The 25533-nt window shown below is 46.1% G+C and overlaps 2 protein-coding genes across 13 annotated transcripts in view; one reads left to right on the top strand and one right to left on the bottom strand.

The window, feature by feature from the left end:
- relch (RAB11 binding and LisH domain, coiled-coil and HEAT repeat containing) overlaps positions 1 to 2050 on the bottom strand; it is a 50445-nt gene extending 48395 nt beyond the window's left edge. For 8 of the 10 annotated variants that reach the window (XM_046292648.1, XM_046292649.1, XM_046292650.1 and 5 more), the window contains exon 1: positions 1436 to 2049. In XM_046292648.1, coding sequence (XP_046148604.1) covers positions 1436 to 1898 — 463 coding nt within the window. In that variant the 5' untranslated portion in view covers positions 1899 to 2049. Of the gene's footprint in view, positions 1 to 1435 lie in introns of all 10 variants that reach the window. The other 2 variants (XR_006830773.1, XM_046292654.1) reach the window with 1 other exon arrangement.
- pign (phosphatidylinositol glycan anchor biosynthesis, class N) lies at positions 1234 to 25287 on the top strand. Of its 3 annotated transcripts, none has more exons than XM_046292660.1 (30): positions 1234 to 2691; positions 2908 to 3169; positions 3271 to 3392; positions 3850 to 3948; positions 4140 to 4246; positions 4346 to 4470; positions 4726 to 4856; positions 4934 to 5053; positions 5509 to 5549; positions 5685 to 5744; positions 6014 to 6106; positions 6205 to 6260; positions 6391 to 6469; positions 6647 to 6829; positions 12122 to 12261; positions 12561 to 12660; positions 12761 to 12853; positions 13766 to 13857; positions 13966 to 14071; positions 14142 to 14250; positions 14369 to 14471; positions 14567 to 14669; positions 15058 to 15144; positions 15416 to 15471; positions 16850 to 16925; positions 18104 to 18177; positions 18299 to 18341; positions 19462 to 19514; positions 22971 to 23113; positions 23916 to 25287. In XM_046292660.1, the coding sequence occupies exons 2-29, from the start codon at positions 2943 to 2945 to the stop codon at positions 23092 to 23094; spliced, it is 2802 nt and encodes a 933-aa protein (XP_046148616.1). In that variant the 5' UTR covers positions 1234 to 2691; positions 2908 to 2942; the 3' UTR covers positions 23095 to 23113; positions 23916 to 25287. The 3 variants fall into 3 exon arrangements, with proteins under 3 accessions (XP_046148616.1, XP_046148615.1, XP_046148613.1); XM_046292659.1 differs by having other exon boundaries at positions 1235 to 2691; positions 22971 to 23117; XM_046292657.1 differs by having other exon boundaries at positions 1235 to 2691; positions 22971 to 25287.
- The last annotated feature ends 246 nt before the right edge of the window (positions 25288 to 25533 follow it).

The raw sequence follows: 25533 nt of genomic DNA, 5'->3' as shown, positions 1-25533 counted from the left end.
CCCATTCGTAAAGAGAAATGCCCCCTGGGATACCTTAGTCCTCAAGATCCACAACAACCGGCGAGGCCCCAGACAGACAGGCAGCAGCAATTAGGCCTAGCCATGCGCTGAACAATGGCAGCTATAGATAGAGGCTATTAGGCTACATGAATGTAAATACTTCTACCATGACAAGCATCCTTCCTCCCTCCCAAAACAGTCTCATCACTGACCTCACATGACTGGGCTGGTGGATGCTTTGTAATGGAACCCCTGCTTTCACCTATCCAGTTGTGTTAGATCAGGTAGGAAGGAAAGTGGGAGGCACATCACACAATGATGGAAATGTAGTTTACACAGCTCAGGCCACTGTTCTTATCATAGCTTTTATCAGTAGAAAAGGATGCAAAATTGCTAATTAGGTCATACCCCTTGATTGTACCTGCAACAGTAGAACACAGAATACACAGATCTGGGCTAGGCATACACATGCAGTCCTGTGTTTAGTGATGGAAATGGCCAGAAGATTTGGGGCAGTTGAATGTGTGGTTTGATGTTGCAGTAGCAGTTCTGGTGGTGCACCAATTTGTCAGCAAACTGTTTGTGTTGTGTGTCTCACAGGACAGACCTCTATCTACGCATAGGGCAGCGCACAATTGGCCCAGCGTCGTCTGGGTTTGGCTAGTATTGTAAATTAGAATTTGTTCTTAACTGACTTGTCTAGTTAAATAAAGGTTAAATAAAATATGAAAAACTTCTAGGAATAATTATTTACAACCTGTAGGCCAGGGGGATGTATTATGTACTGTAGCCAACTCTTCTACCATTTCATGCTGAATGAACAGAGAGAGGAGTCATAACACCACGTACCACTGTGTAATACCAATGTAATGATGGTTCTAACAATGATCAAGATGCCTAAATCCATCATCCAGGCCTACAGACAGCTACAGCCAGTTAGAGAGACAGGCCTAGTTAGTGTTGGAACAGCACCATGTATAGCCATCTTTAGCAGCAGCTTACATGATGCAAATATCTCAATTACTACACTATAAAGAAGGTGCCAGGCATCATTTGCACATGAATGTCTGATAGGCCTTTTCAGGTCGCCATGTTATACATGGTCACTACTATTCTGGTTGCACCTGTTCCAAGCCAGCTGGCACCTAGGCTAGGGGAGAAACTCACCACACAGCAGGTAACAAAGGTAGGTGCGCGTATTCTCCTTGATTAGTGAATAATCATGATCACGGTGTAGTTTCCACTGTTCGCGAGTTAGAGAGAAAGACGGGTGTCGTTTATTCTGTATAACCAGGCCATAACGTTAGTGTACCAGCATTGTTTCTCCATTGAATAATATACTGCCAGGGAGCTAACTAGCGCACACAGCTAGTTATATTATAATGCATTGGGTTGTTAGCTAGTAAGGTTAGATAATAGCTAGCTAGCTACTTACTTAGCGGTCCCCCTGGTCCCAGTCCTTGTTCTTTACAAGCGGGCGGAGTGCCGGTTTGCCTCTCGAAGTTGCCCGGGTTGGAGAAATAATCACGCAACCGCGGAAGCTCCCTCCCTGATTCCAACAGTTCGGTATGAAACTCAAGGGCCGTGAGGATGTAATGATCCCGTATTAACTGAGCAGCGATCACATCTACCGAGACCCGGGTCTCTGCCAAGGCAACTGTCATAGCCGCAGCTGCGACCGATACCGAGATGCCTTCCACACTGGGGCTGGTCCGGGTGCTGGACACTAAAAGGGCCGGAGGCTCGGCGTCCGCTGGCGGAGAGAATGGGTTGTTGGACGAGGGGCCTTGCGTTCCAACGCTAGGGCTCTTTTCGATGTGAACACCGTCCTCTGCTCTCTGCTCTGCCTCATCTTCAGAATCACTCAGATTAAACGGGTTGACGTTACCCGCCGCCATTTTCCTACTATAAAGATTTGAGTAGCAAGCTAGCTAGCTAGCTGAGAATTGGACCCGTCTTCCTGGACGGATGGCTAGCTAGAAGGCTAGCTGGCTGAACCCTTCCTTCCTCGATCGACATGAAAAGGGGTGAATTCAGGGTAGCGTTTGGTTGAATGTAATTTCAACACCCGCCTTCTCCATGTAATAGCGGGATTGGATTGGATACGGGAGTTTTTAGGGAGAAACTGGGCAGGCCAGGAGCTTTGACAGCTGACAGCATCGGTTTGACAGCTAGCTAACCTTGCCGGAAAGTGATACTTTTCTCATCATCACTAAAATAAAGCATGGATGGATGGACGGACCATTGCTATATAGTTATAACCATGTTAATCCCTAATAGCGACTATGATCTATTTCATTTATGTAGCCGGCTGTGAAATCAAATGCCAGTACTAGAACTACAATTCCCACGGACCATTGCTGTAGCTCAGTTGGAACGTCATATTTACAACAAGGAAGTGGCGCTGTAACGTCCCAGTGTGGACTGATTTATTTTATAAGCTGCTTAGAAAGACAGACAGCAGGTTTTTAAGCCCATCGCGCCGGTAGATAAGCTTGACACACTGTACTAAAGATTGTATAAGTGTGTTTCTTAATTTAGTTCACCTGAAATTAGGGTCTGTTGATGGGTGAAGTTGGGTCGCTAGACAGCAAAAAGTGGCAGGTGTGTGTTTGAATGACTTAACTCTCATTCATTCAAGATTCAAAGTAACCAATCTGCCTTCGGCTTGAATCAAGAAAGTGTTCAAAGGTAAGATTTTTTATTTTATTTAGCACGTCTGATGTTGTTGACATGTGGGACACATTTGTGTTCTAGTGAGTGAATGCGATAGCTAGAGTATGAATGGATGGCAGCACCTTATAGACTCAGAAACATATGGCCACAACAGATTATCTGACGTCTATATCTAATAGTTATTTTCTGCTCTCTCTCTGTTCCTCTCCATCCATTCCTCCCTCCCTCCAGAACTTCTGGGGTCTCCCCAGCCCCCAGTCTTCATCATGAGGATGATAATGTTCTTCCTGGTTGGGCTTCTGGTCCATGTCATTTTCTTCATCTCCATATTTGACATCTACTTCACATCGCCCCTGGTCCACGGAATGGCCCCCCAGGTGTCCCCCCTGCCTCCCCCTGCCTCCCGCCTGCTGCTGGTGGTTGCAGATGGACTCAGGGCAGACAGCCTCTATAAGCTTGATGCCAATGGATCCACCAGGGCTCCTTACTTAAGGTAACTGAGCTCTCTCAGATTAACTGGCTGTATGGAAGTGTGTGTGGACTCAAGAGTTGTGTGTGCGTATGCATTTCTCACAGTGTGTGTGTGTTCTGAAGGAGTGTGATGGAAGAAACAGGGAGTTGGGGTGTGTCACACACTCGTGTTCCCACCGAGTCTCGACCTGGACACGTTGCTTTGATCGCTGGCTTCTACGAAGATGTCAGCGCTGTAGCTAAAGGTCAGTGTCTGTGTGTTTGTGTGTGTGTGTGTGCCAGCGTGTGTGTGTCCGTGCGTGTTACTAATGGAAGTGGGCAATTCTACAGTAACAGAGTGAGACTGAGACCCAGATTTTTCACTTTAAAATGTATGTATCTGCACTGTTCTTCAAGTAAATATTTTTTTTCCTGTGGAAATTGTTACAAGTAATTGTTTAAATTTGTCCTTGTGAAGAGTTATGTTTTGTTTCACTTTGCAATTATTGTTTATTGTTTTACATACCTTTTTAAAGTAAAACATCGGAGTCTGTTACTGTGTAATTTCCCTCGTGTTTATATGCTGCGTTCATAATATTTTCTCTTTGTGTGTGTGTGTGTGTGTGTGTGTGTGTGTGTGTGTGTGTGTGTGTGTGTGTGTGTGTGTGTGTGTGTGTGTGTGTGTGTGTGTGTGTGTGTGTGTGTGTGTGTGTGTGTGTGTAGGCTGGAAGGAGAATCCAGTGGAGTTTGACTCCGTGTTCAATGAGAGCAGACACACCTGGTGTTGGGGCAGCCCTGACATCCTGCCCATGTTTGCCAAAGGTTAACAAAAACATGTACAATACACAACCTTTCAAATACAGGAGAAACACAGATACACCACCATGTGTGGCTTATTAGATCAGAAATAAACTAATCCTCTCTTTCTTTCTCTCTCTCGACCACCCTCTCACTTTCTTTTTATCATTCTTACCATCATCTCCATCTACACTTCTTCCCCCCCTCTCCTGCAGGTGCCAGTGGGGACCATGTGTACACCTACACCTACCCAGCAGAGAGAGAGGACTTTGCCTCCACCGACGCCTCCAGACTGGACACCTGGGTCTTTGATGAAGTCAAGGTACTTATGGTGATGAGAACAGGGTGTGTGAGTTTGTCTCAGCATGGGGGTACAGACACTGTATATATTTGCCTCTCTCCCCCACCTCCTCTCTCTTAGTCGTTCCTCCAGTCTGCAAGGGTGAACTCCAGTCTGATGTCCAGTTTACAGAAGGATCAGAATGTCTTCTTCCTCCACCTACTGGGCATTGACACCAATGGACACGCCCACAGACCCATGTCACAGTGAGATAGAAACCCTGTACAGACCAGAAATATCACATTCTAGATATACAGGGATATACAGAATATACAGAAACCATGTACAAACAAGAGATACATTATTCTCTAATATCTTTTAAATGAAGGACTGCAGATTTCAATTAGTGTATATAGTGGGGTCTACACAATGGATGGCAGGAAACACAGACTCATTTAGGCTACTAATGACCCTGTTTGATTTTGTCTCTTAAAAATCCCCTTTGTGTGCGTTGTGCGAAGGGAATATCTAGAGAACATACGTCTGGTTGACTCTGGGGTGAAAGAGCTGGTCTCCATGGTCGAGGACCTTTTTGACAACGATGGGAGAACAGCCTATGTGTTCACCTCTGACCACGGCATGACCAACTGGGGTAGGACTTCAGCTAGCACAGAAAGGTGGTCACCATGGTAGTGAAGTAGTAGATAATGTATTGCTGTGTGTCTCCAGGCTCCCATGGTGCAGGCCACCCCTCTGAGACCCTGACCCCATTGTTGGTGTGGGGAGCTGGGGTTCACACTGCTCAGAAAGTCACTGAACCCCAGAAGTACTCAGATGGATACCTACAAGGTACTATAACTCAGTACTATTAGTCTGTGTGTGTTTGTCCTCCTACTCTCCTCTCTTCTTTCAACTCTTCTAGAGGGGGAAAAGGTAGGTCAGAGATTGTATTATTCTGTTGTAACACTTTACTCCAACCCTCAGATTGTATTATTCTGTTGTAACACTTTACTCCAACCCTCAGATTGTATTATTCTGTTGTAACACTTTACTCCAACCCTCAGATTGTATTATTCTGTTGTAACACTTTACTCCAACCCTCAGATTGTATTATTCTGTTGTAACACTTTACTCCAACCCTCAGATTGTATTATTCTGTTGTAACACTTTACTCCAACCCTCAGATTGTATTATTATGTTGTAACACTTTACTCCAACCCTCAGTTGTTCTACCGATATATAACGGTCATAATGCTGACATAACACAATGTGTGATCCTGTGTCTGTTGGTGTTTCTCTGTCAGAATGGCAGCTGGAGGGCCTCCGCAGGGTTGATGTCAATCAGGTGAGACACCCATGTAGCCTCACCACATCTGGCGCTGGCTGATGATGTCACAACCACGTATTTCCTCTATGTGTTGAAGATAGTCCAAAAACAACAGTAATCTGTTCCCAGTCTAATGCCAGATGTGTGTTACAGGCAGACATAGCGCCACTGATGTCATCTCTTATTGGAGTGCCTATTCCTCTCAACTCTGTGGTGAGTAACACCTCATAACAGCATGTCAGTATCTTTAGAATACCATAATGAAGAGACATGTCAGTGGAAAAGCTGTTATACAGTAACCACAATCTGCACTGGGGTTACAGAGCTGCTCTAAGATGCAAAATCAAATATATGTGCAGACGATAAGGCATCATCTCATGCCATATATACCTTCTCTATATTGAGTGTGTGTGTGATACAGGGAATTGGGTATATAGTGCATGTATTATGCTGATAAAGTGTGTGTAATGTGTGTTGTGTAGGGTGTGTTACCACTGCAGTACCTGAACAACAGTGACCAGTTTAAAGCTGAGAGTATGTACTCTAACGCCATCCAGATACTGGAGCAGTTCAAGGTGAAATATAACATGGAGGATAATAATGTTGTTATGATGATGACGTTGTACATTACATAACCAGGTGCATTTGTTCAAATATTCACCTCTGTTTCCAGGTGAAGATGGCTCAGAAAAAGGAAACAACTTTATCCTTTCTCTTCACTCCATACCAGTAAGTATCAACCGTAGAGATAGAACTATTGACTGTAATGGTAATTCTCTAGTTCAACTCGTATAAAGAGAGTCACATGACCAGTTGTGTGTAACCAGTGTGTCCTCCAATCTGTCTGTCTGTCCTTCAGGTTGCTGACAGAGTCACGCCAGGCAGAGTTTATCAACAAGGCCAGGGTTCTGATCCAGCTAGAGGAATATGAAGAAGCTGTAAGTACACTGGGTATCAAACCCCAGTTATCTGTACAACTGAAGACCGTGTGGCCCACTGAGCTAAAGGCTAAAGCCTATGTTTTTTCTTGGGTTACGTTGGTCATGATGACTGACAGATACTAGCTGCTAATATACTGAATGTTCCCTCTCCTCCCCCCACACCCTCTCTCTCAGATCTCTCTATGCAGGTCTCTGATTGGCCATGCGTTGGAGGGTCTGTCCTACTACCACACCTATGACCGGTTCTTTCTGGGCTGTAGTGTTGTGCTGGGCTTCACAGGCTGGACCTCCTATGTGGTTCTTGTTATACTGAAGACACACGCCAGTCTCAGGAGACCACCCACACCCACTGACCAGGTGATCAAACACTCACACACACACAGTACATGGACGCACACATGAAGGCAGGCACACACACCTCACCTCCTGTATCATTCTGCTGATACTGAAGAGATGTGTTCACAACCCTGTGTGTGTGTTGAAGGTGTCTGGTAAAACCCTGTGTGTGTTGAAGGTGTCTGGTAAAACCCTGTGTGTGTGTGTGTGTTGAAGGTGTCTGGTAAAACCCTGTGTGTGTTGAAGATGTCTGGTAAAACCCTGTGTGTGTTGAAGATGTCTGGTAAAACCCTGTGTGTGTTGAAGGTGTCTGGTAAAACCCTGTTTGTGTTGAAGGTGTCTGGTAAAACCCTGTGTGTGTGTGTGTGTTGAAGGTGTCTGGTAACCCTGTGTGTGTTGAAGGTGTCTGGTAAAACCCTGTGTGTGTTGAAGATGTCTGGTTCATTACATTTCATTATAGTACAATGGTTTGATTTGTCTAATCTTAGCAATTTCTTCTTAGCTAGCTACATAGCCGTCTTTGTATCAAAGATAATTGCGTAATTATCGTATTTCGTCGGCCTAACGTAGTCTACACTGCTATCTGCCCAGCAGCTAGCCAGCTAGCAAACGTCCACCGTCTACCGAATAGCAGCACTGTAGAAACTATTACACTCAACTGAACGACTTGATTAGTGTAGTGTTAGCTAGCTACATAGTTGTCTTTGCTGTCTTTGTATCCAAGATAATTGTGTAGTTTAGAGTGTGTAGTCTTAGAGTGATTATCTTAATTCACCGAGGTTAGCTAGCCAGCTATTTGTCGTCCTTAACGTAGGAGACACTGCTAGCTAGCCAACAGCTAGCCAACGTCTACCGAATAGAACTTCCGCACTCAACAACCCGGTCGCATTCCGCTTCGCTCCACAGGTAGTATCACATTTTCATTTCATTTCATCACAGTACAACGGTTTGATTTGTTTGATCGTAGCTAGCTACATAGCTAGCTACATAGCCGTCTTTGTATCAAAGATAATTGTGTAGTTTAGAGCGACTTTCTAGGTTAGCTAGCCAGCTATTGTCGTTCTTTTAACACAACGTAACGTAATCAACACTGCTAGCTAGCTAGCCCCCGAATAGCAGCACTGTAGAAACTATTACACTCAACGGAACGACTTGATTAGTGTAGTGTCAACAACGCAGCCACTGCCAGCTAGCCTACTTCAGCAGTACTGTATCATTTTTATCATTTTAGTCAATAAGATTCTTGCTACGTAAGCTTAACTTTCTGAACATTCGAGACGTGTAGTCCACTTGTCATTCCAATCTCCTTTGCATTAGCGTAGCCTCTTCTGTAGCCTGTCAACTATGTGTCTGTCTATCCCTGTTCTCTCCTCTCTGCACAGACCATACAAACGCTCCACACCGCGTGGCCGCGGCCACCCTAATCTGGTGGTCCCAGCGCGCACGACCCACGTGGAGTTCCAGGTCTCCGGTAGCCTCTGGAACTGCCGATCTGCGGCCAACAAGGCAGAGTTCATCTCAGCCTATGCCTCCCTCCAGTCCCGCGACTTCTTGGCACTGACGGAAATATGGATCACCACAGACAACACTGCTACTCCTACTGCTCTCTCTTCATCCGCCCACGTGTTCTCGCACACCCCGAGAGCTTCTGGTCAGCAGGGTGGTGGCACCGGGATCCTCATCTCTCCCAAGTGGTCATTCTCTCTTTCTCCCCTTACCCATCTGTCTATCGCCTCCTTTGAATTCCATGCTGTCACAGTTACCAGCCCTTTCAAGCTTAACATCCTTATCATTTATCGCCCTCCAGGTTCCCTCGGAGAGTTCATCAATAAGCTTGATGCCTTGATAAGCTCCTTTCCTGAGGACGGCTCACCTCTCACAGTTCTGGGCGACTTTAACCTCCCCACGTCTACCTTTGACTCATTCCTCTCTGCCTCCTTCTTTCCACTCCTCTCCTCTTTTGACCTCACCCTCTCACCTTCCCCCCCTACTCACAAGGCAAGCAATACGCTCGACCTCATCTTTACTAGATGCTGTTCTACCACTAACCTCATTGCAACTCCCCTCCAAGTCTCCGACCACTACCTTGTATCCTTTTCCCTCTCGCTCTCATCCAACACTTCCCACACTGCCCCTACTCGGATGGTATCGCGCTGTCCCAAACTTCGCTCTCTCTCCCCCGCTACTCTCTCCTCTTCCATCCTATCATCTCTTCCCTCTGCTCAAACCTTCTCCAACCTATCTCCTGATTCTGCCTCCTCAACCCTCCTCTCCTCCCTTTCTGCATCCTTTGACTCTCTATGTCCCCTATCCTCCAGGCCGGCTCGGTCCTCCCCTCCCGCTCCGTGGCTTGACGACTCATTGCGAGCTCACAGAACAGGGCTCCGGGCAGCCGAGCGGAAATGGAGGAAAACTCGCCTCCCTGCGGAACTGGCATCCTTTCACTCCCTCCTCTCTACATTTTCCTCCTCTGTCTCTGCTGCTAAAGCCACTTTCTACCACTCTAAATTCCAAGCATCTGCCTCTAACCCTAGGAAGCTCTTTGCCACCTTCTCCTCCCTCCTGAATCCTCCTCCCCCCCTCCTCCCTCTCTGCAGATGACTTCGTCAACCATTTTGAAAAGAAGGTCGACGACATCCGATCCTCGTTTGCTAAGTCAAACGACACCGCTGGTTCTGCTCACACTGCCCTACCCTGTGCTCTGACCTCTTTCTCCCCTCTCTCTCCAGATAAAATCTCACGTCTTGTGACGGCCGGCCGCCCAACAACCTGCCCGCTTGACCCTATCCCCTCCTCTCTTCTCCAGACCATTTCCGGAGACCTTCTCCCTTACCTCACCTCGCTCATCAACTCATCCCTGACCACTGGCTACGTCCCTTCCATCTTCAAGAGAGCGAGAGTTGCACCCCTTCTGAAAAAACCTACACTCGATCCCTCCGATGTCAACAACTACAGACCAGTATCCCTTCTTTCTTTTCTCTCCAAAACTCTTGAACGTGCCGTCCTTGGCCAGCTCTCCCGCTATCTCTCTCAGAATGACCTTCTTGATCCAAATCAGTCAGGTTTCAAGACTAGTCATTCAACTGAGACTGCTCTTCTCTGTATCACGTAGGCAATCCGCACTGCTAAAGCTAACACTCTCTCCTCTGCTCTCATCCTTCTAGACCTATCGGCTGCCTTCGATACTGTGAACCATCAGATCCTCCTCTCCACCCTCTCCGAGTTGGGCATCTCCGGCGCGGCCCACGCTTGGATTGCGTCCTACCTGACATGTCGCTCCTACCAGGTGGCGTGGCGAGAATCTGTCTCCTCACCACACGCTCTCACCACTGGTGTCCCCCAGGGCTCTGTTCTAGGCCCTCTCCTATTCTCGCTATACACCAAGTCACTTGGCTCTGTCATAACCTCACATGGTCTCTCCTATCATTGCTATGCAGACGACACACAATTAATCTTCTCCTTTCCCCCTTCTGATGACCAGGTGGTGAATCGCATCTCTGCATGTCTGGCAGACATATCAGTGTGGATGACGGATCACCACCTCAAGCTGAACCTCGGCAAGACGGAGCTGCTCTTCCTCCCGGGGAAGGACTGCCCGTTCCATGATCTCGCCATCACGGTTGACAACTCCATTGTGTCCTCCCAGAGCGCTAAGAACCTTGGCGTGATCCTGGACAACACCCTGTCGTTCTCAACTAACATCAAGGCGGTGGCCCGTTCCTGTAGGTTCATGCTCTACAACATCCGCAGAGTACGACCCTGCCTCACACAGGAAGCGGTGCAGGTCCTAATCCAGGCACTTGTCATCTCCCGTCTGGATTACTGCAACTCGCTGTTGGCTGGGCTCCCTGCCTGTGCCATTAAACCCCTACAACTCATCCAGAACGCCGCAGCCCGTCTGGTGTTCAACCTTCCCAAGTTTCTCTCACGTCACCCCGCTCCTCCGCTCTCTCCACTGGCTTCCAGTTGAAGCTCGCATCCGCTACAAGACCATGGTGCTTGCCTACGGAGCTGTGAGGGGAACGGCACCTCAGTACCTCCAGGCTCTGATCAGGCCCTACACCCAAACAAGGGCACTGCGTTCATCCACCTCTGGCCTGCTCGCCTCCCTACCACTGAGGAAGTACAGTTCCCGCTCAGCCCAGTCAAAACTGTTCACTGCTCTGGCCCCCCAATGGTGGAACAAACCCCTCACGACGCCAGGACAGCGGAGTCAATCACCACCTTCCGGAGACACCTGAAACCCCACCTCTTTAAGGAATACCTAGGATAGGATCAAGTAATCCTTCTCACCCCCCCCCTTAAAAGATTTAGATGCACTATTGTAAAGTGGCTGTTCCACTGGATGTCATAAGGTGAATGCACCAATTTGTAAGTCGCTCTGGATAAGAGCGTCTGCTAAATGACTTAATTGTAAATGTAAATGTAAAACCCTGTGTGTGTTGAAGGTGTCTGGTAAAACCCTGTGTGTGTTGAAGGTGTCTGGTAAAACCCTGTGTGTGTGTGTGTGTGTGTTGAAGGTGTCTGGTAAAACCCTGTGTGTGTTGAAGGTGTCTGGTAAAACCCTGTGTGTGTGTGTTGAAGGTGTCTGGTAAAACCCTGTGTGTGTGTGTGTTGAAGGTGTCTGGTAAAACCCTGTGTGTGTGTGTGTTGAAGGTGTCTGGTAAAACCCTGTGGTGTGTGTGTGTGTTGAAGGTGTCTGGTAAAACCCTGTGGTGGATGGGTGTGTTGAAGGTGTCTGGTAAAACCCTGTGGTGGATGGGTGTGTTGAAGGTGTCTGGTAAAACCCTGTGGTGGATGGGTGTGTTGAAGGTGTCTGGTAAAACCCTGTGGTGGATGGGTGTGTTGAAGGTGTCTGGTAAAACCCTGTGGTGGATGGGTGTGTTGAAGGTGTCTGGTAAAACCCTGTGGTGGATGGGTGTGTTGAAGGTGTCTGGTAAAACCCTGTGGTGGATGGGTGTGTTGAAGGTGTCTGGTAAAACCCAGTGGTGGATGGGTGTGTTGAAGGTGTCTGGTAAAACCCTGTGGTGGATGGGTGTGTTGAAGGTGTCTGGTAAAACCCTGTGTGTGTGTGTGTTGAAGGTGTCTGGTAAAACCCTGTGGTGGATGGGTGTGTTGAAGGTGTCTGGTAAAACCCTGTGGTGGATGTGTGTGTTGAAGGTGTCTGGTAAAACCCTGTGGTGGATGGGTGTGTTGAAGGTGTCTGGTAAAACCCTGTGTGTGTGTGTGTTGAAGGTGTCTGGTAAAACCCTGTGGTGGATGTGTGTGTTGAAGGTGTCTGGTAAAACCCTGTGGTGGATGTGTGTGTTGAAGGTGTCTGGTAAAACCCTGTGGTGGATGGGTGTGGGAGCTACGCTGCTGATTGGAATGTTCCTGATAATCCAGAGAAGTCCAGTAACCTACTACATCTACTGTCTACTGCCTGTCCCTGTCTGGTACTCTGTCCTCAAAGAGTGAGTACGTACACACACACACACACACACACACACACACACACACACACACACACACACACACACACACACACACACACACACACACACACACACACACACACACACACACACACACACACACACACACACACACACACACACACACACACACACACACACACACACACACACAGTTTGAAGTAATTTGATGAGTTGAATGGATGAAAGGGAGGTATTGTACTTATTCTATGCCACTACATTTTTCATGATCGCAAAGTGTTTATTTTGATGATATCAACCATACGTGTGTGTTTCAGGTTTGGAACTCTAACAGATCTGGTTCGTTCGTACAGTTCACTACCACTGGGTAAATGCTTTGGCTACTTTGCCCTGGTCACATTTGGGATTGAACTTCTGGTAAGCAGCCATCATATGGTCACTATTTCACTAATGGCTCAATTCAATATAATCTGTATTTCTACTTGGAAAAAGTTGCTACTGTGTCTGTCTCCCCCAGGTGGTGAGTTTCTTCTATCGGGCCATGTTGACTGTAGGCCTGGCTGTTCTCTCTCTCTGGCCCCTCCTCTCTGGCCTCTACAGCAAGGCCAAGGTAAGACAATGCTGGCTGTTCTCTCTCTCTCTGGCCCCTCCTCTCTGGCCTCTACAGCAAGGCCAAGGTAAGACGATGCTGGCTGTTCTCTCTCTCTGGCCTCTACAGCAAGGCCAAGGTAAGACGATGCTGGCTGTTCTCTCTCTCTGGCCCCTCCTCTCTGGCCTCTACAGCAAGGCCAAGGTAAGACAATGCTGGCTGTTCTCTCTCTCTCTGGCCTCTCCTCTCTGGCCTCTACAGCAAGGCCAAGGTAAGACGATGCTGGCTGTTCTTTCTCTCTGGCCTCTACAGCAAGGCCAAGGTAAGACGATGCTGGCTGTTCTCTCTCTCTGGCCCCTCCTCTCTGGCCTCTACAGCAAGGCCAAGGTAAGACAATGCTGGCTGTTCTCTCTCTCTCTGGCCTCTCCTCTCTGGCCTCTACAGCAAGGCCAAGGTAAGACGATGCTGGCTGTTCTCTCTCTCTGGCCTCTACAGCAAGGCCAAGGTAAGCCGATGCTGGCTGTTCTCTCTCTCTGGCCTCTACAGCAAGGCCAAGGTAAGACGATGCTGGCTGTTCTCTCTCTCTGGCCCCTCCTCTCTGGCCTCTACAGCAAGGCCAAGGTAAGACGATGAGTGGCTTGTAGTTCTTTACTAGTCTGGTCTCTAGCTCCTTCCACTTTGAGGTGCACAAATCTGAAAGGACAGGATAGCAAGCAATATGGCAGGAGCACAAAGCACGTGTAAAATATGTTTAATTAATTTTTCTCTCTCACTCTAAATATCTTTCTGTCTTTCACTCTAAATATATCTCCCTTTGTCCTCTCTCTTTGTCCTCTCTCTCTCTCTATTTGTCCTCTCTCTCTCTATTTGTCCTCTCTCTCTCTCTCTCTTTGTCCTCTCTCTGTCTTCTTCTCTCTCTGTGTCTGTCTTTAGTTTAGGTCAGTGAGCTGGGTCCTGTGTTGTTTGTTTCTGGCCACATTTCCCATGATGCCAGTTGTTGGGAGAGAAGCCAACATCCACATGGTGTAAGTATTCTAACTTCTCTACAACATTACAGCAATGCTTCTTAGCCCTCTTTAAAAAGAAAAATAGCATTATATATATATTTCTCTCTTTCTTTCCTCTCTCTGTAGTACCTGTGCAGGTGTACTCTCTCTGTTCATTTCCACCTTTTACCTCTGGTTGGCACGGAAACGGACTACACTACACCTGACTGACCGCTACCTCTTAATCTTCCAGGTAATGAATGTGTGTGTGCGTGGGTGCACGTGCGTGTGTGTGTTAATCAGTATTGTTTCTATGTGTATAGATGCTCCATGTAGCAGTGTGTGCCTATGTGCCCACCAGCACTCATTCCAGTCTGCAGCTGAAACAGGGTCTGCCTCTCCTCAACCAGATGATCAGTTGGACTACACTGGGTGGGCACCAACTCTCTCTCTCTCTCTCTCTCTCTTTCTTTATGACAAAAGTCCTTGAAATAGCTGTATGATCATCAAAACCAGGCTTATAAAGATAACTGGCATCTCTCTCTCCCAGGTTCCTCTCTGTTTGTTCCTTTGTTGAGTTCTACTCGTCTGTTCCATCGTCTGCTCAGTATCTTACTCTCCCTCACAGCCACCTACCTACTACTGAGTACTGGGTAAGAGATAGTCAGGCAATGCTCAACAAGTGTAAGCTTCCACTGCATTGATTAGCTGGTATCGTACCTGTACTAATTGTGCGTGTGTGTGTCAGGTCTGAGGCTCTGTTCCCGCCAGTCTTGTCCTGGCTGATGTTTGTGTGGATCAACATAGAACAGGAAGCCATGCTCTCTCAAGGTATCTCTGGGAGACAGGAGGTATAAACCGTTACGCTGTTACTGTTTTCTATTGATGAATGGTTCTACTTGCAATCTACTTCAGTTGAATGTTCCTAATGCATGTTGACCTGGATAAGAGTGACTGCTGAATGACTGGAGCCATGTAAATGTATACACTCTCTATGCACTGACTCTGTGTCAAGGACCAGTCATGTTAATCACCTCCGACTAATACAGCCACTTCCTGATAAACACGGGAACCACTGCTAGTCCCTCCACTTGGCACAATGCCATGGTTAATCCTCTGAGCATAGAAGACAACCTTATTGGTGTAGAATGTCTGGTATAGCATTATAGGATGCAGTGTTACACTGTATCAAGTCATTGTGGCTTTATTATGAAATACATTTGTGTCATTGTTTTTCAGCTGTCCACCCTTGACTTCTCTGAAAACATTGACATCACCAAGATCAGACAACTAAAGCTGGATGACATCAGAAGATCCTACTTCTTCGTATCCTTTTCCTTGGTGACACTGCAGACCGTTAATGACCTATAGGCAGCCCTAGTTTAACCCTGGTGATAGTTGTCCCTATCTGATGTAGTTGCTGTCTGAGCTGGCTAAAGAAGAAGAACAGTGTTATTTCGACACATTGGTTTTTAAGCACAAACCCTAACATCACTCTTGACTTTATGCAAACGAATAGCATTTTGACCGTCTCTCTCTCTAAACTACTGGCTATTCTGTAAAACCACTGTCTGGTTCCTTGACATTAGGCTGTCAGGTTTTCTTCATAATTACAGCCTTCTTTGGTACTGGGAACATAGCATCCATTAACAGGTATTGTATGGTGGAGACTGGGGCTCTGGACCAATATGGGTTTATTCATGAGTGCATTAGGTTGGTTTTCACATTTACATTCTTTCACTATCTGACCTCTGAACCCCTTCTTGTCTTTCTCTGGGTTCTCTTTTTCTCGACTCTACTATGTCTCTTTCTTCTTGCACCCCCTTCTCTCGCTCTCTCTACTCTCCTTCTCCCCCCTCTCTCTCGCCCCTCCCCCCCTACTCTCTCTCTACTCTCCTTCTCCCCCTCTCTCTCGCCCCTCCCCCTCCTACTCTCTCTCTACTCTCCTTCTCCCCCTCTCTCTCGCCCCTCCCCCTCCTACTCTCTCTCTACTCTCCTTCTCCCCCTCTCTCTCGCCCCTCCCCTCCTACTCTCTCTCTACTCTCCTTCTCCCCCTCTCTCTCGCCCCTCCCCCTCCTACTCTCTCTCTACTCTCATTCTCCCCCTCTCTCTCGCCCCCTCCTACTCTCTCTCTACTCTCCTTCTCCCCCCCTCTCTCGCCCCCCCCCCCTCCTACTCTCTCTCTACTCTCCTTCTCCCCCCTCTCTCTCGCCCCCCCCCCTCCTACTCTCTCTCTACTCTCCTTCTCCCCCTTTTCTCTCGCTCCCCCCTCCTACTCTCTCTCTACTCTCCTTCTCCCCTCCTCTCGCCCCTCCTCTCCCCTCTCTCTCGCCCCCCTCCTACTCTCTCTCTACTCTCCTTCTCCCCCTCTCTCTCGCCCCCCCTCCTACTCTCTCTCTACTCTCCTTCTCCCCCTCTCTCTCGCCCCCCCTCCTACTCTCTCTCTACTCTCCTTCTCCCCCTCTCTCTCGCCCCCCCTCCTACTCTCTCTCTACTCTCCTTCTCCCCCTCTCTCGCCCCTCCCCCTCCTACTCTCTCTCTACTCTCCTTCTCCCCCTCTCTCTCGCCCCTCCCCTCCTACTCTCTCTCTACTCTCATTCTCCCCCTCTCTCTCGCCCCCTCCTACTCTCTCTCTACTCTCCTTCTCCCCCTCTCTCACCCCCCCTCCTACTCTCTCTCTACTCTCCTTCTCCCCCCTCTCTCGCCCCCCCCCCTACTCTCTCTCTACTCTCCTTCCCCCTTCTCTCTCGCTCCCCCTCCTACTCTCTCTCTACTCTCCTTCTCCCCCCCTCTCTCCCCCTCCTCTCCCCTCTCTCTCGCCCCCTCCTACTCTCTCTCTACTCTCCTTCTCCCCCTCTCGCCGCCCCCCCCCTCCTACTCTCTCTCTACTCTCCTTCTCCCCCTCTCTCGCCCCTCCCCCTCCCTCTCTCTCTACTCTCCTTCTCCCCCTCTCTCTGCCCCTCCCCCCTTCCTAGTTTTGACTCTCCTTCTCCCCCTCTCTCTCCTCCCCCCTCCTACTCGCTCTCTGTAGTTTTGATCCAGCCTCAGTGTACTGCTTCCTCACCGTCTTCAACCCCTTTATCATGGGAGGCCTGATGATGTGGAAGGTACCACACACAAACACACACACACTACAATGTCATACCATATGAAAGTACACTACCGTGTAGACTCCGGGATGCTGGCCTTCTAGGCAGAGTTGCAAAGAAAAAGCCATATCTCAGACTGGCCAATAAAAATAAAATATTAAGATTGGCAAAAGAACATAGACATTGGACAGAGGAACTCTGCCTAGAAGGCCAGCATTCCGGAGTCACCTCTTCACTGTTGACATTGAGACTGTTATTTTGCGGGTACTATTTAATGAAGCTGCCAGTTGAGGACATGTGAGGCATTTGTTTCTCAAACTAGACACTCTAATGTACTTGTTCTCTTGCTCAGTTGTGCACCGGGGCCTCCCACTCCTATTTCTATTCTGGTTAGTGCCAGTTTGCGCTGTTCTGTGAAGGGAGTAGTACACAGCGTTGTATGAGATCTTCAGTTTCTTGGCAATTTCTCGCATGGTATCACCTTAATTTCTCAGAACAAGAATAGACTGACACGTTTCAGAAGAAAGTTCTTTGTTTCTGGCCATTTTGAGCCTCAACTAGTCTAAAGAAGTCCAGTTTAATTGCTTCTTTAAATCAGCACAACCGTTTTCAGCTGTGCTAACATAATTACAAAAGGGTTTTTTAATGATCAATTAGCCTTTTAAAATGATAAACTTGGATTAGCTAACACAACATGCCATTGGAACACAGGAGTGATAGTTGCTGAAAATGGGCCTCTGTACGCCTATGTAGATATTCCATAACAAATCTGCTGTTTCCAGCTACAATAGTCATTTACAACATTAGCAATGTCTACACTGTATTTCTGATCAATGTGATGTTATTTTAATGGACAAAAAAAGTTTATTTAAAAAACAAGGACCTTTCTAAGTGACCCCAAACTTTGGAACTGTAGTGTATTTTAAAAGGAAACAATACTCAACTTATAATGGTGCCAACAAGATTGTGGTTAACCATGACTATTCTAACAACAGGTGTGGGTTACATTCGTTTAGGTCTACATATCGGTCTGCATACACAATATGCCTCTATGGATTGTAGTATTGTCTTGTAGTGACATTGACAGAGCAAATATACATATCGTCAACAAAACGGATCACAACTTTGCAAATAATCCACAATGTGTTGTAATCTGCCCACACTTTTACATGAAGATGAGACTGTTGTTGTTACAGGTGATAATCCCATTCATCATCGTTATGTGTACGTTTGAAACCATCCAGGTCTCTACACAACTTTCCTCCAGAAGGTAACAGTTAGCTTGGTTCCATCATGTGAAAATCAAGTACACATACAGACATACAGTATTTTGAGAAATTAGCTCATGGGGTCATTTATTGAATTAATAATTTCTCTTCTTTTGTTTCCAGTCTGTTCCTCATCGTTCTGGTGATTTCTGACCTGATGGCTCTGGTAAGGAATGAGACAGCTATTAGCAATATGGTTGCCTCTGGTAAGGAATGAGACCGCTATTAGCAATATGGAAGTCTCTGGTAAGGAATGAGACAGCTACTAGCAATATGGTAGCCTCTGGTAAGGAATGAGACCGCTATTAGCAATATGGAAGTCTCTGGTAAGGAATGAGACAGCTATTAGCAATATGGTTGCCTCTGGTAAGGAATAAGACCGCTATTAGCAATATGGAAGTCTCTGGTAAGGAATGAGACAGCTATTAGCAATATGGAAGTCTCTGGTAAGGAATCAGACAGCTATTAGCAATATGGAAGTCTCTGGTAAGGAATGAGACCGCTATTAGCAATATGGAAGTCTCTGGTAAGGAATGAGACAGCTATTAGCAATATGGAAGTCTCTGGTAAGGAATGAGACAGCTATTAGCAATATGGAAGTCTCTGGTAAGGAATGAGACAGCTACTAGCAATATGATAGCCTCTGGTAAGGAATGAGACAGCTACTAGCAATATGGAAGTCTCTGGTAAGGAATGAGACAGCTATTAGCAATATGGAAGTCTCTGGTAAGGAATCAGACAGCTATTAGCAATATGGAAGTCTCTGGTAAGGAATGAGACAGCTATTAGCAATATGGTAGTCTCTGGTAAGGAATGAGACAGCTACTAGCAATATGGTAGCCTCTGGTAAGGAATGAGACAGCTATTAGCAATATGGAAGTCTCTGGTAAGGAATGAGACCGCTATTAGCAATATGGAAGTCTCTGGTAAGGAATGAGACAGCTATTAGCAATATGGTTGCCTCTGGTAAGGAATGAGACAGCTATTAGCAATATGGTAGCCTCTGGTAAGGAATGAGACCGCTATTAGCAATATGGTAGCCTCTGGTAAGGAATGAGACCGCTATTAGCAATATGGTAGCCTCTGGTAAGGAATGAGACAGCTATTAGCAATATGGTAGCCTCTGGTAAGGAATGATACCGCTATTAGCAATATGGTAGCCTCTGGTAAGGAATGAGACAGCTATTAGCAATATGGTTGCCTCTGGTAAGCTGTGGAAATGTCACCATATTCTCCATCTCTACCTCGTCCTCCTCTCTTCCTCTCTCCATCACTCTTTCCTCCAGCATTTCTTCTTCCTAGTGCAGGACTATGGGAGCTGGCTGGACATTGGCACCAGGTAGGACCCAGCAGAGAGAGAGGTTTTGCATGTCTTATGGCTTATTTATAAACTGGGTGGTTTGAGTCCCGAATGCAGATTGGATGAAATCCGTGCTATATCAGACCATATACCATGGGTTAGACAAAACATGTATTTTTACTACTCTAATTACGATGGTAACCAGTTTATAATAGCTATAAGGCACTGAGGGGGTTTGTGGTGTATATACCACGTCTCCAGGAACTCCGTGTTGAGTCGTGCTTAAGAACAGCCCTTAGCCGTGGTATATTCACCAGATACAGTGCATACGGAAACCCATTGAATTTTTCCACATTTTGTTCGGTTACAGCCTTATTCTAAAATGTATTATTGTTTCCCCCCCTCAATCTACACACAATACACCATAATGACAAAGCAAAAACAGGTTTTTATATTTGTTTGCAAATTTATAAAAAATAAACAACTTTAATAAACAACTCACATTTACATAACTTTTCAGACCCTTTACTCAGTCCTTTGTTGAAGCACCTTTGTCAGCGATTACAGCTTTGAGTAATCTTCGGTATGACTCTACATCGGGTTCAAATCTGGGCTCTGGCTGGGCCACTCAAGGACATTCAGAGACTTGTCCCGAAGCCACTCCTGCATTGTCTTGGCTGTGTGCTTAGGGTCTTTGTCATGTTGGAAGGTGAACCTTCAGCCCAGTCTGAGGTCTTGAGCGCTCTGGAGCAGATTTTCATCAAGGTTCTTTCTGTACTTTGCTCTGTTCATCTTTCCCTTGATCCAGTCTAGTCTCCCAGTCCGCTGAAAAACATCCCTACAGCATGACTTCTTGCATTTAAGAATGATGGAGGCCACTGTGTTGTTAGGTACCTTCAATGGTGCAGAAATGTGTTGGTACCCTGCGCCTCGACACAATACTGTCTCAGAGCTCTACGGACAATTATTTTGCTCTCATGGCTTGGTTTTTGCTCTGAATGCACGGTCAACTGCGGGACCTTATATAGGCAGGTGTGTGCCTTTCCAAATCATGTCCAATCAATTGAATGTAGCACAGGTGGACTACAATCAAGTTGTAGAAACATCTCAAGGATGATCAATGGAAACAGAATACATCTGAGCTCAATTGTCGAGTCTCATAAATTTCTAAACCTGTTTTTGCTTTGTCATTATAGGTTATTGTGTGTAGATTGAGTTTTTTTTATGAATTCATTTTAGAAAGGCTGTAACAATGTGGAAAAAGTCAAGGGTTCTGAATACTTTCCAAATGCACTGTACCACACACCCTCGGGCCTTATTGATTAAATTAGCCCATACTGTCAGGAGGCTGGTGGGCGGAGATATAGAAGTACAGGCTCAATGTAATGAATGGAAATGTGTTTTGATACCTCTCCATTTATTCCATTACAAAAAGCCTGTTCTCCTATATCTTGGCCCACCAGCATCCACACACACTTACTTACCATATATACACTGCTCAAAAAAATAAAGGGAACACTTAAACAACACAATGTAACTCCAAATCAATCACACTTCTGTGGAATCAAACTGTCCACTTAGGAAGCAACACTGATTGACAATAAATTTCACATGCTGTTGTGCAAATGGAATAGACAACGGGTGGAAATTTTAGGCAATTAGCAAGACACCCCCAATAAAGGAGTGGTTCTGCAGGTGGTGACCACAGACCACTTCTCAGTTCCTATGCTTCCTGGCTGATGTTTTGGTCACTTTTGAATGCTGGCGGTGCTTTCACTCTAGTGATAGCATGAGACGGAGTCTACAACCCACACAAGTGGCTCAGGTAGTGCAGCTCATCCAGGATGGACCATCAATGCGAGCTGTGGCAAGAAGGTTTGCTGTGTCTGTCAGTGTAGTGTCCAGAGCATGGAGGCGCTACCAGGAGACAGGCCAGTACATCAGGAGACGTGGAGGAGGCCGTAGGAGGGCAACAACCCAGCAGTAGGACCGCTACCTCCGCCTTTTTGCAAGGAGGAGCAGGAGGAGCACTGCCAGAGCCCTGCAAAATGACCTCCAGCAGGCCACAAATGTGCATGTGTCTGCTCAAACTGTCAGAAACAGACTCCATGAGGGTGGTATGAGGGCCCGACGTCCACAGGTGGGGGTTGTCTTACAGCCCAACACCGTGCAGGACGTTTGGCATTTGCCAGAGAACACAAGATTAGCAAATTCGCCACTGGCGCCCTGTGCTCTTCACAGATGAAAGCAGGTTCACACTGAGCACATGTGACAGATGTGACAGTCTGGAGACGCCGTGGGCAACGTTCTGCTGCCTGCAACATCCTCCAGCATGACCGGTTTGGCGGTGGGTCAGTCATGGTGTGGGGTGGCATTTCTTTGGGGGGCCGCACAGCCCTACATGTGCTCGCCAGAGGTAGCCTGACTGCCATTAGGTACCGAGATGAGATCCTCAGACCCCTTGTGAGACCATATGCTAGTGCGGTTGGCCCTGGGTTCCTCCTAATGCAAGACAATGCTAGACCTCATGTGGCTGGAGTGTGTCAGCAGTTCCTGCAAGAGGAAGGTATTGATGCTATGGACTGGCCCGCCCGTTCCCCAGACCTGAATCCAATTGAGCACATCTGGGACATCATGTCTCGCTCCATCCACCAACGCCACGTTGCACCACAGACTGTCCAGGAGTTGGCGGATGCTTTAGTCCAGGTCTGGGAGGAGATCCCTCAGGAGACCATCCGCCACCTCATCAGGAGCATGCCCAGGCGTTGTAGGGAGGTCATACAGGCAGGCACGTGGAGGCCACACACACTACTGAGCCTGTTACGATTAATGAGTGAAGAGGTGTGGAGTCAGGCGCAGAGAGCAAAAGGATGTGGGAAAAACACGCTTTAATGTCCAAGCAAAATAACATGAACAAAAGTAGGAAAACAAATGATCAGAAATAATAACGGACAGCGTGAAACCTGAAAATGCAAACAAAAATCACTAACACAATACAGACGAACAAGCCCGCACGAAACAGAAGCGGGCTGAACAAACTTATATAACCCCACCCTAACATCCAAACAAGAAACAGGTGATACCAATCAGACAAAACCAAAGAAAGACAGAACAAAGGATCGGTGATAGCTAGTAGACCGGTGACGACGACCGCCGAGCGCCACCCGAACAAGAAGGGGAGTCGCCTTCGGTAATATTCGTGACAGAGCCTCATTTTGACTTGTTTTAAGGACATTACATCAAAGTTGGATCAGCCTGTAGTGTGGTTTTCCACTTTAATTTTGAGTGTGACTCCAAATCCAGACCTCCATGGGTTGATACATTTGATTTCCATTGATCATTTTTGTGTGATTTTGTTGTCAGCACATTCAACTATGTAAAGAGAAAAGTATTTAATAAGAATATTTCATTCATTCAGATCTAGGATGTGTTATTATTTTAGTGTTCCTTTTATTTTTTGGAGCAGTGTATATATCTATATCTCTCTGTTTCCAGTATCAGCCACTATGTGATTGTGATGTCCATGACCATCTTCCTGATGCTGCTCAGTCTCATGACCCACATCCTCACGTCCGGGAGAGTCTCTCTGTGGAGGACACGCAAGATGCACTTCCCCTGAACATTATCTCTCTCACTCTGTGTGTGAGTTTTTAATCATGCCTATTTATTAACATTCTCCATTAGATTTACCTGAAGTGCACAATTATGCTAAACAAGATGCCGTAGGACTAACTTTTGATGTGCACTGGAATTGTTTTATTGTAGATGTCTACATTAAAACTGTGACTTATCAAAGTCAAGGCAGCACAAACATAACCACATGTAACTTATGGAGTTATTCCCGTAAAAGTTCAATTAAATGCAGTCTCAAATAGCCGCCTTTCCCTTTTGAATAGCCGGGTAACGGCACACATTTCAGCAAATGAACGCTGTTTACGAGGTTACCATGAATTGCCATTAATTGTTTACAAGGTTTAATGTTTGATTTGTTAAATTTCACAAATTCAGTAAGGACTCAAAAATAAATATAGCAAACATCCATTTTTATCGACAGTAATAAACTGGTAGCCATTGGCTGCGAAAAGCTGAGAACTGTTAGCTAACTGGCAACCACAAAAAGTCAATTTCGGGAGTACAGACCCCCAGAAATTGGCTGTTCGCCCTCTAGTGGCAAAAGTAAGAACTGCCGAAAATACACGTTTTCGCAATTGTACGTATTCTGGCAAGGATCTATGGGGGAGTATATATAGCCATACTAAGACGAAAGAAATGTGACAATGTAAATGATAACACATTTGTGCAGGAAATGAAGACATTGATTAAAATGCTGGAAGTGATTGCTGGAATTAAACCAATAACTATGCAAATGAGGAAAATCTGTGAAATAGACACCTGGCTCAAATAGAAGCCTGTCTCTAATAATCCTCTTTCTGTTTTCAGTGATTCAAGAAGATAAACTCCCAGGCTTTTTAAGTTTTTTAATTTGACTTTTTTTAACGGTACATAAACTGATCAGATCAGAATTCTGAAGTCTGACAAATGTTTTTTTTTTTGAGGGGCGACAATGTCATAGAGGACCCGGTGTGCAATCATGACAACTCGTTTTCAGCCAACTTACAAGCAAATACTTTACCATCTCATGGTAAGAGTGGCTGAGTTACTAAGCGAGAGTCAGGGTAGAGAGGCACTTCAGAGGTAGAATCAGTGAATCCAATAGCGATATAAGTAGGGGAAATCTAAAGTAGATAGATTTCAGAGGCAACACTCCATAGGCGACAGAGGTCACAGGTGTCGAGGGGAACAGTCAACATGCCGGCGATCAGAGGAAGGCTCCAGGCAGGTGGAAATGATCACATAACAGCACAGTCCAAACTCCGATGTCAGTCAGCTAGCGAGCTAGCACTAAGCCAAGGTTACAAAAGCTCCGGTAGGCCAAAAGTTGGACAAAACAAATGACGAAAGACAGACTAGGTACTAAACAATTAGAGTAGGCAGGGATGATTTGAAGCAAGTCACATTCTGAATGTGCAGAATGCCCCATATGTAATATGATAGCTGGTTTACATCACACTTCCTCGTGAATGTTGGATTGTCGCTCACCACCGCCAACACTCGGTCTCTTAATGACGGTGGCAATTGTGCATTGTGGGTAGTTTAGACGTTATCCGAAAATAAGTTAATACATATTTAAAACCCCAAAACAGAACTATTTTGGAAGTTATAGTTAACCAGATCGTGACTACAACTAAGTTTGACTACACTGTGTTGTCACTTTGTTGAGTAAAAACTGCTGCTTTCTACCCTTTAAGTCTAGGTATAAGTCTATTTGAATATTTGAATGATCTGTATATGATATTGACAACACTATTTTCAACTACTGTTCACCAAAAACATTGTATAATTTAAATGAAGCCATTAAGTAATGGAACAAGAGTAATAATAATAATATGCCATTTAGCAGACGGTTTTATCCAAAGCGACTTAGTCATGCGAGTATACATTTTACATATGGGTGGTCCCAGGAATCAAACCCACTACCCTGGTGTTAAACTCCATGCTCTACCAACTGAGCTACAAAGGACCATGCTCAAGAGTAGCCTAACTAACTTAATTGAATAGTTGATAAGGGATGTATTTGTGTGTTACTAATGTGTTATTGAATTGTTTCCTACTTCGATGTGTGGTAAATAGTATATTCTACAGGGTTATCTATCATATTAATATTGTATTACATCTATTTTTGTCAACTGATTCTATATGATGCATTACCTGGTGGATATGGATGGTGTATTAAAATGTTAATTTACTGCCAGTGCGTTGTTCTGTAGTGTTTCTACTGTACATTAATCCAGAGGCAAGACCTATTTTAACACCATCATCAACAATAGACATCTTTCAGTTAACTTCTGTTTCCTCCAAGAATGGTTGTACATGATCTTATCTTCTTTGGCACTACTACACTCAACAGCCAGTTTATTAGGTACACCCATCGAGTACCGGATCCGACCCCCTTTGCCCCCAGAACAGCCTGAATTCTTTAGGGCATTATACAAGGTGT

This window comes from Oncorhynchus gorbuscha, linkage group LG12, assembly GCF_021184085.1.
Source record: "Oncorhynchus gorbuscha isolate QuinsamMale2020 ecotype Even-year linkage group LG12, OgorEven_v1.0, whole genome shotgun sequence".
Lineage (NCBI taxonomy): Eukaryota > Metazoa > Chordata > Actinopteri > Salmoniformes > Salmonidae > Oncorhynchus > Oncorhynchus gorbuscha.
The sequence above is the reverse complement of the archived record's forward strand: the minus strand, read 5'-3'. Positions and strand labels throughout refer to the sequence as shown.

What these genes read in the sequence shown, in the direction of transcription:
- pign (XM_046292660.1), top strand. Translation starts at nt 2,943, where the DNA reads ATGAGGATGATAATGTTCTTCCTGGTTGGGCTTCTGGTCCATGTCATT. An exon ending in TGTCAGCGCTGTAGCTAAAG is followed by an intron (nt 3,393 to 3,849) that starts GTCAGTGTCTGT and finishes GTGTGTGTGTAG; the next exon opens with GCTGGAAGGAGAATCCAGTG. An exon ending in GCCTCTACAGCAAGGCCAAG is followed by an intron (nt 12,854 to 13,765) that starts GTAAGACAATGC and finishes GTCTGTCTTTAG; the next exon opens with TTTAGGTCAGTGAGCTGGGT.